The sequence below is a fragment of the Syngnathoides biaculeatus genome, chromosome 4, assembly GCF_019802595.1.
Source record: "Syngnathoides biaculeatus isolate LvHL_M chromosome 4, ASM1980259v1, whole genome shotgun sequence".
Lineage (NCBI taxonomy): Eukaryota > Metazoa > Chordata > Actinopteri > Syngnathiformes > Syngnathidae > Syngnathoides > Syngnathoides biaculeatus.
In genome coordinates, this window is record NC_084643.1 from 30655915 (window position 1) to 30674004 (window position 18090).

The following is an 18090-nucleotide window of genomic DNA, read 5'->3' on the forward strand; positions in this document are numbered from 1 at the left end:
TTATGTACAAAAAAATTTATAGCTTGCTTGATTGACTGTGAAACACATTGTTTTTTTTTTTTGTTTGTTTAATGTTCTACACCAGTGTCAGCTACAACCACAGCAATACTGTAAATGTTTAATTAATAGCTCTGGGAGCCTTAAACAAAATTCAGCATTTTGATCGAAAACAGTATAAATTGGGTTTTGGCAGGATTTACTGGCTATAGAGTTTGCGGTAGAAATTAGTGTACTACAAAATCTGTGATTTTTTTAAAAGTCAACTTTGTCTGCCATTTTTGTTAAAACTAATCCATCCATCCATTTTCTTATCCGCTTATCCTCACCAGGGTCGCAGGGAGTGTTGGAACTGTCAACGGGCAGGAGGCGGGGTACACCCTGAACTGGTTGCCAGCCAATTGTAGGGCACATAGAGACAGACAACAGCCGCACTCACAATCACACCTATGGGCAATTTACAGTGCCCAATTAATGTGTTTGTTTTTGGAGAAAATCCATGCAGGCACGGGAAGAACATGCAAACTCCTCACAGGTGGGGCCGGGATTGAACCCGTGACCTCAGAACTGTGAGGCCAGTGCTCTACCAGCCGAACCACTGTGCTCCCCTTAAAAATTGATCTATTTAAAAAAAATAAACCTTAATTTTTACACCACCACACTTACCCCTCTCTGGACCAAATAAAATTTTGCAGAGAGAAAAATCTGATACTTTCAGAAAATGATACTTTTGACTTTTTGATCAAATTAAACCGGTTGCAAATTTGCTTGCAAAAACCAACTGAATGAGGGAATGCTCAAGTCTTGCCACCAATTTTAAAACTGACTTTCATGTTCACGTTCACTCAATGCATATTATTTATTAAACGGGATGTTCATACAGTTTAAAGACCAACATGGTAAAGTAATAAAATAAAACCATGATGTCATGTAATTTTTATCCATCGCAGCATGCAAGGTAGGTTGACTGAAAACTTTAAATTGGCCGTAGGTGCAAATGGTTTGTTTCTGTGTGCCCTGCGATTGGGTGGCAACCAGTTCAGGATACATTATTTATGAAAGGAATAAATCTTGACGGAGACTTTAATGACAAGGGTTAAAATTATTGTTTTTTTTAATATAGTTATTCCAAACAGCTTTCATGGAAACCTTTTTTTATATATATATAATTATTCCTTATTGACCTGCCATATGCATTGGCAATGTCTCTAAATTGGAATATGGTATATATCATTTGTTTACAGAAATACCTACTTCATGCTTATTTTTTAATTATTTTTATAACAGACTAACAAAAACCCAAATTCCCATCAAAATTTTTTTGGATTACATAAAACAATTTTAATATAGAAATTAGGTAGGAATTCGCCTTATCTTTTATTTTAATTCATCTTACCAATGTAAGACTTTCACTTTTTATTGAACATTTGAAATAAGCAAATTTCAATTTATTGTAATGCACCTCTAAATCTTTGCTTTTGTAATGAAAATTAATTGGCGAGAACGGCTCGAGCAAAATGATATATTCAACAAAGACCAACAGCTATTACATTAAAAAGGCAACTATAGCGCTATAGTACATGTACAGATGTACATTATTTACGTCACTGTTATGACAATAAATAAGCAGGCTCATTTGGTTCTTGAGAAATACTTCATTGGAGCAAGAAAAAAGGCATTTCTCTTTTTTTTCTGCTAGAAAAGTGTAAAACACAAGACACATAAGTCATATCTTTATTACCCCACGTCACAGGGCACACACAATGTTCAAGTATGCCCGAGGAACTAAAATGGAGCGACTGGAAAAAAAAAATTAAAAACAGTTTTCGAATAGGTGATAAAATGCATTTTAAAAATAAGTGAACTGGCATTGCATTTCACAAAAATCCATAGAAGCTCAATGATTTTGGAACAATTCACTGTAAAGTGCTAACTGGTTCAAGCTGAGAGAAAAAAAACAAAAACAAAAAGTTTTCCCTTTTGAAGGATCACACACTCACACACACGCATGCGCATGCACACGCACACACACACTTGACACATCATGGAGGTACAGGAATGACCAACCAGAAGACCAAAGACCACATTTCGTTGATTAGTCCTTTAATGAGCTTCCTTATGTTCCTTTGTTTAATGCGAACAGTGAGAGTGCGGCCGTCGCGTCGCCCGTTACAAATAATGCTGCTGTTGTCGTCCCCCGTGTACACTTCCCGCTCTCCCGCGACATGGCCGACACCTCCGGTCAAGTCCTTCGTGTGGAGGTGGTGATGATGATGGTGGTGGCGATGGTGGTGATGATGATGGTGGTGGTGGTGGTGCGGCGTGACAAGAGCAGGAATCGATCCGGCTGATGCTCGCCTTTTCCTACGGGTCCTGAGAATCCACTGGTTTCCTTGTTGTGGCATTTGTTAGGAGGCACCCAAAAAAAAAAAAAAAAAAAAAAACTATAGAAAAAAAAAAACCTGTGAACTGGGATGGGAGGGGGTTAAGTCAACAAACTCCCCCCCCTACCTCCCCAACAGCCGCCGCTGTCCGCCGAAGCCCAAGCGTAAAAAGGTAAAAACAGGGTGTACTGCAGAATGGCTTTACTCCTCACAGTCTGCGGGGGGAGCCGGAGCCCCTGGGAGCTGAGGTGCGCTTGGCGGCGGTCTTGCGGCTGTTCTGTCGCGTCTGATTGCCGTGGGTGGCCGAAGGTTTCCGAGCGGTAGGCGGGAGCCTCCCCTTGGGGCCCCTCCGGGTGGCCCTTTGCCCCGCGCGGCCCCTTGCGGCCCCCGCTCGTCACTTGCGCGAGTGCAGCGTGTCCTGGAACTTGGTGCTGGTGTAGCGCACGTGGAAGCCTTTCTTGTTGATGGTGTCGTCTGAGCGGAACTTGATCACAATGGAATCGCCGGCCGAGTAGATCTCCTCGGGAGGCTTTGGCGGGGGGGTACAGAGGGAAAACGGTCAATTTGACTGCATTTCTATTACAAGCTAAGACATAGCTGTCGGTAATCCTATGACCAAATTTGGTCCATTTCAAAGGCAATTTCAACACGGTCATTTATTTTAAACTCATTGCTAAGTAATTTGCTCGTGCATCTGCTCTTCAGGACGTCCGGCGGGGTGGCCGTTTTAGAGTGCCTCGTTGTTGGCCATGACTGCACGCAAGATGGAGAGAAAGATGGCCAAGCAAAGGGGCACGGTGATTTTTTGTGTTGGGGGTGGGGGGTGGCGTGATAACAACAACATGGACTGTGGCTTTGGACTGTCGTGGCCACTTTGAGAAAGCCAGAATAGCAAAAAAGAAAAAAGGAGGGTACTCCATCCATCCATCCATTTTCTTTGCCGCTTATCCTCACGAAGGTTGCGGGGAGTGCTGGTGCCTATCCCAGATGTCAACGGGCAGGAGGCGGGGTGCACCCTGAACTGGGTCGTCAGCTAATCGCAAGACACATAGAGACAAACAGCCGCACTCACAATCGCACCTAGGGACAATTTAGAGTGGCCAATTAATAATTTGTTTTCGGGACGTGGGAGGAAACCAAAGTGCCCGGAGAAACCACACGCAGACACCGAGAGAACATGCAAACTTCCCACAGGCGGAGCCAGGATTGAACCTGGGTCCTAAGAACTGTGATGCCAACGCTCTACCAGCTGACCCACCGTGCCGCCAGGAGTGAAATGTTTTTTTTTAAACCTCTAACATGACAACCAGCATGTGAACCGGGAGTCACAGAGAAAAGGCGGCACAGCAAAGTAAAAAAAAAAAAAAAATATATATATATATATATTCATCATATAATTTATCATAGCCTCATTTGATATACTTGTTTTAAATTCAAACTTGGCAAGCTTGTGTACTGTTTTGTCTTTGATGGGTCATGGGCAACAGCAAGAATCATTCCGTGTGTTTCTATGGGAAAATGCAGACATTGTTCACCGCGGTGCTCGAAATATTCTCGGGAACCGTGTGTGTTCCCATCGCATATGCACCAGCTAATCTTTGAAAGGTCACACGGGGGCGTCGGAAAAGTCCCTGTACTGTTCGGTACTTCACGCTAAAGCTAATCGGCTACTCTCCAGTGTAATGATTGCCATTATTCTAAATAATCAGTGTTCTAATTGCCACACACTCCATCTAAATTTCTTTGGGGGAATCAGAAGTCAGTTGGGATCGGCTCCGGCTCACCTGCGATCCTAATGAGGACAAAACGAACGGATCACACCGTAATGAGTCTTCCACTCGACTCGGCACTGAAGTGTGTCAGTTTTATAAAAAGAAACTCCATTGAGGCGCCGCTGGATCCCTTCGAGTCCCGGCGGGGTTTTCACCACTCCTTGGGGCCAATGAGTCATTAAGGCGGGCGCGTGACCATCTCATTTATTACTTAACTTTGCAAAACGACGTCTCCTCACTCCGCACCGGACTCATTGTTCCGGGCCCCGGACGATCACGTCTGGCTTAGAGACGTGAGCGTCAAACAGGGTTGTGGGTCATGACGCAGTCATCAGTGACACTCCCAAACCCACAGGAGGACTTAGACGTATTATTACATTAAAATGGATTTACAGTGTGTGACACTCCCGGTTAACGATGTACTCCACCTTTTGTCCCCCGTGCTATACTGGGAAATGGAGTCCGCTGATTTGATTTTTTTTTTTAAAGTGAAAATGTGAGTCAGACTGAGTAGAACTGGACTGAAAATTGTCTCTTTTGATAAGTGTGTGCTCGGAAGTCTACTTTGTGTCTTTCAGTGACACAAACTGGGAGATGCCGAACTGATTTTCATGTGTTTCTGTCACAGTGACAATAAAGCTGTTGATTACATCATCCTACGAGGGTGTACTGCCAAAATAACGACAGCGCTAGGAAGCGTTTTTTTAAAACCTTTACCACCAATAAGATGACCTACCCCTGCAAACCTCTATTAAAAAAAAGAAATGAAATAAAACATTTAAACTGTACCTGGGGTAAAACAGACTAACAATGGTGGCGGGCGTGTGCTGAATCCCATTTCACATGCAATTCTGAAAACATCTCACTTATACGAGGGTGTGCACACTTGTGCAACCACATTATCTAGGTTGAATTTGACTTCCCCTCTCTAAAAATATTTATTTATTTCCAATTAAAGGTCAAGTGTCATGAAATGGATAGTTTTTAGTATGTCATTAAGGAAAAAACGGCAGCTCGTATGGACCCATCTGTTTTTTCACCACAAAACATGATTTTGACGTATACAGCTTTTAGTAACTCCCGCCATGAAAATCCTCTCGAGCGATTTGTTTTCGAGAAGAAGCAGGAAGTGACGTACGGGGCAGGAGCGCCCTCCAGCGGACTTGTTTGTTTCTATTAGTTTTACCTGCAGGAAGATAGCTCGTTGTTCCTTGGTGTTAGCCAAAATGCCGGCTCGTTGCATTGCTGGATACTGCTTGAACACTCGGGAGGATGGATTTACCCTTCATCAGTTTGCAAGAGACCCGGTTCATCGTGAAAAATGGATTGCACGGGTGCAGAGGACGAGAGCTTTGTGGGTTTCAAAGAACAGGTAGATGTGTATACAGCTACTAAAAAAAAAACAATAGTGGGGATGGGGGGCGTAATATCTAAGTCAGGGGGGCTAAATGTGTCGATGTGCACATCAGAAGGCTTCCGTGCAGCAGCCGCTGAAGGACGCCCTCCGCAGGCCTTGTGAATCGCCACCGGCCTTCCCGGTCTTGTCTACAAGACCGAAATGGCCACCGGCCTCGTTGGTCGGGGTGGCTCGTTGCGGCGCCAGGTCGCGGTGGCTCATCTCCGCCGCGTAAGTGGATTGGACGGGGAGCCGGTTTGGCCGCAGCATCCTCGTTGCTCGCGGGCGGCGTTGTTTTTAATCACCGACGCGTGGAGGTGGATCAGGTGGGGAGGTGGTTTGGCTATAGTCCGCATATCATCTAAATATGGCTCAAAACAATAGGGTAATATTTCCCCGGACAGTTCACTCGATTGTGAGATGTTCTCTTCTTTGAAAAGAGCTTCCATGTCTGAAGGGGCGTGTCCCATAGTAGGGGCCACAACGTGTTTTCAATGGCGAATATCCGGGGTGATGTCACGGGCAGGAGATGCAGCCAATATGGCGACCACTTGGATGTCGTCGAATGACACTTCCGCAACTTTGCGCATGGACGACGCGCTCTCCGCTCATATTTATTTTTTCGTATAGACATTGAGGTTAATAATGTTATATCTATTTTTCATTTCAATATCTATTTTACAATGTTTATAGGGATGACACTTGACCTTTATTTTGAAATAATTTACTGTATGTTGGTCTAGTATTTTTTTTTTTTTTTATGTGCACTGTAAATGAATAACAGTAAATAATACGCCGTCCGGAAAAAAGTTGCTCTCCTCACCCCCGAGCCACAGTAACGTCCCAGCCGCGGAGATTTGGTGTCGGCGCCGTCAAAGAGCTCCATATAGTCGTAGCCGCAGTCCGCCTCCTCCTCGATCTCGAAGGTCTGGAAGATGAGCTCCACGCCGTAGCCTTTCTCGGCCGAGATCACCCACTGACAGTCGGAGGCTCCGGGGTAGTTGTTGTCCCCGAATTGGGCGTGGGAGAACAGGTCCTTGGTCTTCACCTCAGCCTTCAGGCGACCGCCGCACTCTGCATAGAAAGGTCGGGTTGAACTAACAAGTGGAGGACTCTTTAAGGCCATTTGGGAGTTATATTGAAGTCTGAATCCCAGGCAGAGACTTTGACTTACGAGTACGCTTCAGAGACTCCGCCGCTAGATGGCAGCAGCAAATTTGACAAACACACTAAACTTTAATCTGATCGGTTTAATCGGTAACGGCTGGTAATTAATATTTTATGCTGATCGCCTGATCGACTTTCATGTGATAATTCGATGGTCCGAACAATGTTGTTATCAATCGGCTCTGCGTAAGAGATTTACTCCCCATCGCTGTCACGTATGAGACAAAATGCTAGTTTATTTTAGGCCTTAACACGTAGTACTGTAAGCATCTAGCGGCCATCAAAGTTTTGTTCAATCTTTTTTTTTTTGTTTTTTTTAATCAGCACCAAAATTCCTAATTCCTGAAAAGCACAAGTGGTGTTTTTTTGCATGATTTTTCATTTTTTTTTTATTTAGCCAGATTTCTTTCTTTGAATCATGCGTCCTAAAAAAATAGTGCTGAAAAGAAGAAGTGGATAATGTCCATTGACAAAGCTCAAAATCCAATAAAAAGTGAGCTAGGTACACGTATAGTCAATTTGGTGAAGTAGTAAAAGCGTCGAAGTACTACGATATGCATACAAGCAGATCGATCAATTGATCAATTCAAGGCTTTAATTATTAAATAATGTTATTAATTTTAATTTCTTTACATTCTGTTTTATGTACTGACTATGTTTTAATACAGAGCAGTACTGGAAAGTTATATTTTTCTTCTTTTTTTTGGAGGGGGGGGCGGAACAGATTAATGGCATTTCCATTCATTTCAATAGGGAATATTCATTTGAGATTCGAGGGCTTTGAGTTACAAGCACGTTCACTGAATGAAATAAAGTTTAAGGAAACTACTGTGTTGGTAAAAGTAAATGAGTTTTTATGGTATTGACTTTACACAATTCATGATAAAACATTCAACGTGTAGACTCTCAGGTTTAATTGCAAGATTTTTTCCAATGTGGTGGTTTAGAGATAATTCAAAACGATGTATCGTAATTTTTGGCCTCCAAGCCGCGACTTATTTCACAAGCTTTCAACCCTGCGGTTTATGTGGTGATGCGGCTAATTTGTGAATTTTTTTCGTACGCCCGCAAAGGGGCACTCGAGCGGAAAAGGTAAGAGTGAGACCGGTGGAATATATGTGCAGAGGAAGTGACTTTTACCGGCCCTGTTAGCGCTGCGCTAGCGTGTTGCTGCTGTGTTACTGGCGTGTCTCAGTGATATTTACGGGTAAGTTTTATTTCAACGGGCTCTGCTAGCGTTAGATTGGCACTAGAGTTAGTGCTAGCAAGAAACTCTTTCTGTGTACCGTCTCTTTTTGTAAATATTTTGTGTTTCAATGTGGGTTTCAATGTGGGCACTTGCGGCTTTTACACAGCTGCGGTGTATGTATGTAGCAAATGGTATTTCCTTGACAAATGTACTCTATGAGGCTTATAAGCAGGTGCGCTCTGTGGGCCGGTAATTACGGCAATTCCATGTGTGACGGGATCCATATCTGTACCTGCAGAGTGGGACGCCTCGAAGCCTTTCTTCTGCACGGAGTTGTCGGAGAAAAAGCGGATGAAGAGCTTATTGCCGCTGGAGGTGAGGGGCTGCGGCTTCTTGGTGCCGCAGAAGCGGCCGAGACTTTGGGCTTTGCCGTCTTTCCCGTCGTAGATCTCGATGTGGTCGTAAGCACACTCCAGATGAGCCTCCATGTCGATCTCATTGAAAGCCTGCGACGGAGCAAGAATGATGACGCAAAAACGAAGTCCCAAATTAGGATTTTGTGACAGGAAGCAATTAGACGCTGTCACAATACAAAATCCTTCTTAAAAATGATGTCATCACTACTGTATACAGTGGACCCCAGCAAACAGTTTTCATGAAAACACTTATTGGCAGTTTAACCATGCTTAGTCAAAAATATTTTGGGGGGGGGTTGAAAACTTTTTGAAACCCAATGCAATCATAATAGCTTTCAATAAACCAAAGATTATCGCGGCTCCTCTTAAATAGAGTAAGACAGAAGACCTGTCACGTACGATTTTAATGCGGTGCCCTGGCGTGGTGGTGAGCGACCAGGTGCACGCCTTCTTGCTCGGATATTTATCAGGCCAGTTGGGGCTCGTGATGGTGCCGCTCACGCTGGTTACCGTGTGATCGCAGCCAGCTGCAAAATTTAAAAGAGCATAAGAGCAAATGCAAGGAAGTGAATGTGGCTCTTTCTACAAGAATGAAGTCAGCAGATGGAGGAGGCCGGATACCCTCTTTGCAGTCGTGCTTGTTCTCGTGCAGCACAAAGCCGCTCCTGCACTGGCAGCTGTAGCTTCCGAAAGTGTTGACGCATTCGTGCTGACAGCCGCCGTTCTCCTTGGAGCACTCGTCTTTGTCTGAGGACGCACACGCGGGACAATGACAAGACGGCCGACGTGAAGCAGGGATGTGCAACTTAAGTGATGGAGGCGGCCACAGTTTTTCATCAGCAATACCACGGCGCCCATTTTAAGTAACACCTTTTTTTGAAGGCGAGTTTGTGTAAAACGAGGAGTCATATATTTAAATATTGGTATCTGTATCGAAAAAATCTGAGTTGGTCCATCACTATGTGGGATTTATTCTTGATGGAGAACAGATCCACCAACGAAGTATTTGTATGCGTCCAGACTTTTCCGTGTAAATCTTGACAATTTACTCACAAGATACATGAGTAGATCGAGTTGTCCAAGATAAACGAAAACGAGTTAACAGTCCAATTTCTTATGGGCGAAAACATCAACTTCGGCATGAAATATGGGTCCTCTATGCCAAGTGTCTCTCTTTTTTCCACGTAACTTCGTTTATTATCACCGTCTAAATGTTTAACGGCATCGGACAAAACTCTGGATGTCGTGCTATAAGACGTATTTTCATGCCGTCTCCAACCGACTGAGCATTGAAAAATTCTCTGTTAGAGAATGGCCAGTCACGTGACTTCGGTGACGTAGGTGCACGAGCTCTATACAGTAAGCTCCTGCTCAATTCTGTTGTATACTAAAGAAAAGTCGGTTAACCGTTACCTGGTGTCACACCAGAAATGTAAGATGCAAGCATGGCTTTCCTGTTAATTGGTGAACTCACCTGAGAAGAACTGTGCTTTAAATCCCTTTTTGGACACCGTATTATCAGACTTGAACTCAATACGCATGTTGTTGTACTGAGAGGTGATGGCTTCGGGTTTCTCGGTGCCACAGAACTTCCCGTGCAGCCTGGAATCTGCTGAAAGTCCACTGCGCACCTCCACATAGTCATACTTGCAGACCTGAGCACAGATATGAACCCAGGTAAAGTCGCCGCAACGTCTCGGTCACTGACGTCAATGAAGGAAATGATGAGAGTAAAATGTGTGAGGGGAGCAAAGGAAAACAGAACAAACCCACCCAGTGGCGATACATAATAACCCCAGTGCTCACGTCATTGCCCTCAGTCTCGAAGACGTCAAAGAGCAGAGTGATGCGGTACTGCGTGGGGGCTACCAGCTGCCAGATGCAGTTCTTGTTGGGGGGGTACTCTCTGGGCCAACCGGGGCTGGTGATGGAGCCGTTCAGTTTGGTGATAAAGCCTCCGCAGGCAGCTGCGCACGACAGACAAAAACGTGATGGATTAGAAACAGTATATGCTGCAAAGAGGGAAAATATCCATTTAGCATTCATCTACAGAGTGCACTGCCTGCCAAGGGTGGTTTGAGGAACGTTCTGGATGAATTATGTAATGTAGTATCCTGCTAGAACAACAGCTGCTACGCCCTAAATTGGCTATTCTTAGTTGAAAATGAATGTTCAGCGACGACTTTCAAGGTAAACATCGAAAAGAGGCAAGTAGCTATTTTGTGTGCAGTTCGATTGTGAGGAAGCACTTGTTATGAACTAAAAGTAGTGCAGTTGTTTGTTTACATTCAAACATCATTTTGTAGTCAATGTGAGTGTCATGCAAACTGTGAGAGATGACAATTTCAGCACAATTTCGGCCGATCCCCTTGGTGACTTCAATCATGTAACTCTCTCTCGTCAACGAAAAAATGTGTTCCGTCAACCATTTTGGATATTTGTTACATGAAATTTTTATGTAGTCAAAAGAAATTCTGTGGGAATTGGGCACTTGGACCTGCAGTCTAGATCCTACGTTTTTAAGTCCACTTTGATCATGTAAAACCTCTTCATCACGATATATGAGAACAATAAGGGTGCAATATCATATCAAAATACACGTTTTTGAATGCTGGCTTTAATCTTTATTTTGGAAAATGTTCTTAAAATCTCACACACCCCGTTGAAGCCAATTTACGTGATCCTTGTGAAAGCACGCAAGAGACTTTTGACCCAAAGAAAGTCAAGCTCTGAATCTGATGAAGACTTAAACCTGGTTACTTGATTGAATGCGCACATTTCGATCAAGCTGATTCTCTCGGTGAGGCATGGTTTTGGCAGCATTCCAAAAGGTGAAAATGTAATATTTTCGTCCGAAGAAAACACCTTCCAACTTACCCTCGCAGCTGCGCTTGTCAGCAGCCAGCTCATAGCCTGGGTCACAGGCACACTTGTAGCTGCCCAGCGTGTTGACACAGCGTTGCTCACAGCGACCGTTGTCCGGCTTGGAGCACTCATCCATCTCTGAAACACAAAGATATGTTAGGACCCTTTTAGCTGGGCCTCCCGCTTCCACGGGGCCGTACGAGACATCCTCCAAACAAGGCGCTTCACACAGAACCCGATGGCGTAATCCAACCAATGATATACAGTGGAACCTGCAAACTTGAGCGAGCCAAAGGTCGTATAGCGTCGTGTATCAAGTACAATTTTCCTCCTGAAATGAAATGCTAATGAAACCCCAAATGCTACTCATTTTTGTTTTGAGTAAAGAGAAATAGCATTGCATTGTATGAAAACATAATAAAAGTGTAGTTACTGTACATACTGTAGTAATCATGTGTGCCTTTAAGCGGGTGGCCTATAAACAAACTACAAATTTTCAGAGGTGCTGCCATTTTTGCGAGTCACATGACCTACATGTGCGGATGTGACGTGCACCGTGCCGCAACAAAGGCTCGATCACATGGGACTGGCTCGGCCGCTCAGTTGATTGGGAAGACGGAGGAATACGTCCATGATCAACCGATACTGCTATTTCTTTATCAGATGAGGACGAATCCGAGAACTCAGCGCTGGCCTAAATGGTGTCCCATGTAATTGTGCTTTTGTTGCGGCACGGTACACGTCACATCCGCGCACGTAGGTCAAGTGACTCGCGAAAATGCCAGCGTCCCTGAAAATTCGTAATTGTCCATAAAAATCTTCTCAAAACACTATTAAATGAGATAGAGTTTAACATCACATTGTCAAAATAGAGTACATATTACATGACCTATTGGAAACATTGTTAATGCAAACCACTGGATTTCCCCTTTAAGTAACTGGCGTTGTGCCGGAACCTCATATGTGAAAATTTGGCCAATTTCATATTGTTTGCAAAATCACTACTTTTACTCAGTCCCCATAGGAATACGTTAATTTTGGCAAATATTTAACACCCGCTGAGCGATGGTGTCAATACACGCCCTGCGACTAACCAGTGACCAGTTCAGGGTGTAGTCTGCTAAAGTGTTTTTTTTTTTGTTTGTTTTTTTTACCCAAGTTATCGAGAACATGTTGGCCAAGTTTGATCTTGTTCAGGATTTGTCATGATAAAGTGGTGGGAAGGCTCAGTCATGGTACTTATTTTACTTGTGTTATGCTTGGACAGGAAATAAAAGTTTCACAGAAGCAATGTGGAATGGATTAATCCAACTTTAAAAATTGCCTTTGGGGAAAAAAAAAGAAGTTTTTTCACCTTTAACGTTCCGCTGTGATTTTACATGGTAATGACGAACATATTACTTCTTAGATACACATGCGGAAATCCATTCCCTCCAGCGTTCACAACCTTTCAACTCTGACCTTTGAAGAAGTTGGCTGCAAATCCGGCCTTGTTGACGGAGCCATCTGAAACAAATTTCATCCACAGCTGGTTGGAGCTGGTTTTGATGTCATCTGGTTTGTCATAGCCACAGAAGCGGCCCAGCAAGGGGCTGTTCTCTGACTTGCCGTCACGCACCTCCAGGTAGTCGTATGCGCAACTGTCATGTCTCTCGATCTGCGTAACAGAAGGTTTGTTTTTGGGCCGGGGGGGGCTGTGGACCAAATTTCGTAGAAAGGGTGCATTAAGGCTTGCCAGGGTGTGGCCTTACTTCAAAGGACTGGAAGGTAAGGCCTACGTGGTAGCCCTGAGCTACCGTCACCTTCCATACACATCCTTTGTTAGGCCTGTAGTCGTCGGGGTAGTTGGGGGACTGGATTTGTCCGCTGTCCTTCTTCACCTCCCCACCACAGATGGCTGCACGTGACAGGAAGAAAGGAATAAAACGTCGCTTGATAGCAAAATGATTAACGCGTGCCTTAAGAAAATAAAAACGTGTGCATACCGATCGGCTTTTCACAACGTGGATTAGCTGAACTGCCTCACACACACACACACACACACACACACACACACACAAGCTTCTGCACGGCCTGGAAACAATAGAGCCGATTCTGAGGGCCGGCCAAAGTCTGATTAATGCAGCATAAAGTGGCTGACACATCAGCAGTACGGGTGCCAAAAAAGGAGGCCATTACTGCAGCTTGGAGGCGGATGTGTGAGTTCACTCAGCTAAGCGACATCGCGGCCGCTGAGGCACGGAGGTCGAGAGTAAGCCCCTTACCCTCGTAAACGGCAGAGAAACCTTTTCCCACCCAGTTGCTGCTGCTGCGGAACTCGATCCACAGGCGACTGTCGGTGGAGATGATTGGCTCAGGCAGTTTGTCGCCGCAAAATCGGCCTGGATCACAGGTGGGGGGGGGGGAACAAGATCTCAAGTTTCATTTATACAATTTGACAGACGTTATGAACTTTAATGGGGGGAAATGTAGGTACTTTTGCCTCAAATGTTCTAACTAAAAACACAACTAAATGAAGCGCTACAATTTCTAATTGTGGCAGAAGTAGAAAAGGCAGTCATGATGTTTCCTCCTGCATCACACTAATGAAAGGCTACGGCAGTGGATTCATACAGTACCGTATACCACGATTACCACTCCTGATACAAACCGTGCTTTGTCACATTGCATACTTTCCATTGTCTCTCTCTTTCTCCCAACAGAATGAGTCAAATTAAAACCGTTCCCGTTGCAGAGCCATTTTTTTCCGCTGCTTGCGTTGCCAAACTGCACACTCGTGTGGGCATATGCTGACCTTATAGGACGTGTTCCGAAAATTTCAGATGGAAACTGCCTCGAGATAAATTAGGTTGTAACTGACATCATACTTAGTCGGAGGAAAGTCTCGTCGAGACCTAATTATAAACAAAATCAACTACTGTCTCAAGAAAGAAAAAAAAAGTAATAATTATTCATAAATCTAAATAAAATAAATAATGCAAAATAATAATAATATATATAAATAATTATATTAATAAAGACATAATTCTATATAAATAAATACACAATAAAAAATAATAAAAATGAAACAATAATTAAACAGTTAAAACACAGATGCTGCTGATGTGCAACATTAATAAATAAAAATGACCTTTGAGGGGTGCTTTCCTCCAATAGCCATCCCTGATTTCCACATGGTCGTACCAACACAGGTGACTCCTGTATAGATCCATGGAGGTGAAGTTCAGAATGATCTTGAATAACCAAGAGAGAGGTGATTATTGATACTAAACAGGACAAAAGTCGCACTGCGATAAAAGCTTGAAAGAGACTTTGTAACTGTACATTGACAGAGAGCAGCATTTTGTTTTCAAGTACGACGTGGCTGATTCAGCATTTTCCATCTGCTCACCTTTTCTCCCGGCGTGACGGATATTCTCCAGATGCAGTGCATGTAGGCAGAGTATCCATTGGGGAAACCCGGAGAGGAAAAATTCCCACTGCTATCCTGCAGACTGTCCCCACATCCTGTCCGCAGAGACAAACACACAAGGACCCGAGTGGTAAGGCCCGAGCTGTGACCATGTGGATCGGCAAATCAGTCCCAGCGTGAAACACCTCGGCCACGACTTCAAACAAGAAGGGCAAACATCTGCACAGGAACCACACCGCAGACGTTTAAAAATGATTACTCAAACGCGAGGAGCCGTGAGATTCATGGCTGGTGAGGACCTGGCAGTCCGATTTATGAATGTACTGTACATGCCGAGCAGAGTGACATACTTGCAAATAAATTAACACCTTGCTATAAAAAGTGATCGAGATAAAAGAGAAGTGATTCAAGAACTGAGTAAACAGAACATCAATTTAAATCAAGAATTACTGTAGTTTTAAATCCACAGTAAAATAAATATAAATAATTAATGAAGTGGCGTATCCAACAATGCAAGCACATATTAACAATTTAAAGACATAAACTTCCTAATTTGCTCGGCAACACTTGAGCAAGTTGCGGGAACAACGGCGAAACATTGCCGCAAAAGCCCGACCTTCAAAACAAAAGTATTACTGTGTTGTACTAGTTCCACCATACTTTATTTGGCCCCTTGATGGCTTATTCAGCGGTCAACTCAAACAATTTTGTGCTTGTTTATTGGGGTGATGGATAAAATAAGCTACCGTGGCTGCAAAGAATGCGTAGGGAATTTATTAAGGCCTGACTTTAGACGAGAGCTACTGCAGAGTTGCCGAGCGCTCCAATATTAAATACACTAGTCTTAATGGAGTATATATTACAAGTGTCTGAAAACATTGTTGGAGATGTGAAGAGAGAAAGAAACGGACACTTCTAAATTACAAACCTCCACAATCCTGTTAGTGAGGGATGGCGCAATCAGATGTGCGGCTCTGCCTCCCCTGCCCGCACGTCACGGATACCAAATGATGGGTAAATTGATATGTAAATTTTACATTGAACCTGCACTGATGCACCCAGTCGGGCTGATCAGCTCACAGAAGAATATAACAATGTAAGATCTCCTCTAAGCATCCTATGAAAATAAACCTGGCCCTCTATAAATAACCAAGCTCTCTGGAGGATGTGATACATTATGTACGTGATGCTCTTGCTTAACTTGCAAAATGAAGTATGCAAAGAGTTGATGTTAATGCAGGCACCAGAAGGCAAAGGGAGGAGGCTCAAGATGTATTGAATTAGGTGAAATTATAGAGAGTAGATTTGTATCTTGCGCTGTGAGAGCCCTTCAATATTGTCCTAGTTATTTTAACGTTTCACTTAGCAAGCAGAATGAAAACATCTCCAAGTGTTCACGTTAGTGCCTTTGTTCAATTGTGTGCAAGCAGTAAAACAATGAACCCCCTTTGCAATGAGTTGTGGGCAATAATAATAATAAAAAAAAAAATCATTAAAAAGCACTTGGGGGCATGCGTCAGGGGATGAGAAGCATTTCCAGGAATGCGCCCTGGATGGGAGATCCATGGCTGTGGAAGGGTTTTGTTGCGTTTCCAGGAACACATCACTGCTACCACATCACACGGGAGTTTCTTCCTCCAAAGACTGTCATTGAGGAAGATGACGTAGAGCGAACACAGATGAATATACATTAATCTGTAGATAGGACCATTTAAGGTTAAAACCGCCAGATCGAGCGTCGACTGTAAATCCTCCCCAGCTGGTTCGACTTTGCAAGCCATCGCCGTGTTTGACAACTCAGCTATCCTGACCTGACCTATAATTAACTGCATGACATCAAATCTATTCAGCAGAGGTCTGTTCCTGATCTACAAGCTTTCAGGTTTCAATTTTGTTTACATCAGGCAGTGTAAACAAAGAGTTTCACAAAGGCCGCAAGCTTATGTAACCCTCGTCGGGGTTTACTTTGCTGGCCATTGTCCTCTCATGGCCGGCATCTATCTGCGATGACTTCCTGTCGCCCCGGTATGGTTTACGCTCGTCTCCACTTGGGAGTCTGGGTTGTTGTAGCCAAGAAGCCACACCGCACCACATCAATAAGTAGAAGACTGGTTATTCCCACCCAGTAGGAGATGCACTGAGAGAAAGCGGGACGACTGCAGATCTCTCACACATGTGCAAAAATAGAAGAGGGAAAAAAAAAAAAGCCCACAGCAGACAGGATCTGCCATCATTTTGGTCTTACTGGAGCATTTGTAGAGTTTGCGTGCCTGTGCGATATCCCCTTTGCTAAGTCTGGTTCTCTGGCCAATGGGTGGTCGCACACCGTTCACGTCGTAGCGCGGCAGGATGGTGTCCAAGAAGATACCCCTGTGATGAAAAAGGGAGATGGAAGTTAGTGCCACATGACCCCTGAGATCCCGTTCGCCCGATAATGATGGATTTGGAATTAAAAGTAACACACAATTGCTCATAATGGTTTTTGAATGACTGAAAGCAATGTGTACAGTGCAAAATATCCACCAGGCATGCATGGAAATGGTAAACCTCAATTTTAATCCAGTTTCAACATACCGTAAAAATGCTTAACTACTACAAGATGGTTGTGCGAACCTGTTGACCCTGACACTGCTATTTACCCGTGCCATATCTGCCTGTGTTTAAGTATTGTTATATTTTCCATCTACATTCACTGTTTGTATTCAAATATGGCTTTGAGGCTTTGTAACACTGCCACATAAATGCTATTTGTTACCTCATCTTTGGCATTTCCTATTATGCGTTAGAATGAAGCTACTTGTCTTTTAGGCAAAGTTATGTGTTTGTTTTAAATACACCATGTGTAATTCTTTTTGTTTTAGGTGTGCTTTGACAATACTTCAATTGGGATTGGCATTAAACTGCTTAAATTATTAGTTATCTGCTAAATTTGAGTTTACTGCCAGCATAGACTGCTTATATGTAATTCAGAGAGAGAGAGAGAGAGAGAGAGAGAGAGAGATACTCTTATCCAAAGACACCACTGTATGTCCATCCATCCATTTTCTAAGCTGCTTATCCTTACAAGGGTCATGGGGAGTGCTGGAGCCTATCTCAGCTGTCAACGGGCAGGGGTTAGGGTACACCCTGAACTGGCCAATCCCAGGGCACATTGAGACAAACAGCCGCACTCACAATCACACCTAGGGGCAATTTAGAGTGTCCAATTAATGTTCCATGTTTTTGGGATGTGGGAGGAAACCTGAGTGCCCGGAGAAAACCCACGCAGGCACAGGGAGAGCATACAAACTCCACACAGGCGGGTCCGGGATGGAACCCGGGACCTCAGAACTGTGAGGTCAACGCTTTCCAGGTGATCCACCGTGCCGCCCTCCCACTGTATGTTATATGCAAAGTAATTTCACTGTAGACTCCATAAAATCTGATGGCAGAAAGAGAAACTATTGCCAATGGTGATTCACCATTTCTCTCATTTCACTCATTTGTTCATTA

At 43.8% G+C, this 18090-nt stretch overlaps 1 protein-coding gene across 1 annotated transcript in view; it reads right to left on the reverse strand.

Annotated features, from left to right (window-relative positions):
- Positions 1-2411: 2411 nt before the first annotated feature.
- bmp1a (bone morphogenetic protein 1a) overlaps positions 2412-18090 on the reverse strand; it is a 38290-nt gene continuing 22611 nt past the window's right edge. The window contains exons 7-20 of the mRNA XM_061816035.1: positions 16844-16968; positions 14578-14693; positions 14317-14419; positions 13451-13567; positions 12938-13083; positions 12648-12843; positions 11199-11324; positions 10128-10288; positions 9796-9976; positions 8943-9068; positions 8721-8848; positions 8198-8411; positions 6373-6623; positions 2412-2910 (exon numbers count right to left, since the gene is read on the reverse strand). Of these exons, the coding sequence (XP_061672019.1) occupies positions 2776-2910; positions 6373-6623; positions 8198-8411; positions 8721-8848; positions 8943-9068; positions 9796-9976; positions 10128-10288; positions 11199-11324; positions 12648-12843; positions 12938-13083; positions 13451-13567; positions 14317-14419; positions 14578-14693; positions 16844-16968 (2125 nt within the window). The 3' untranslated portion in view covers positions 2412-2775. The remainder of the gene's footprint in view (positions 2911-6372; positions 6624-8197; positions 8412-8720; positions 8849-8942; positions 9069-9795; positions 9977-10127; positions 10289-11198; positions 11325-12647; positions 12844-12937; positions 13084-13450; positions 13568-14316; positions 14420-14577; positions 14694-16843; positions 16969-18090) is intronic.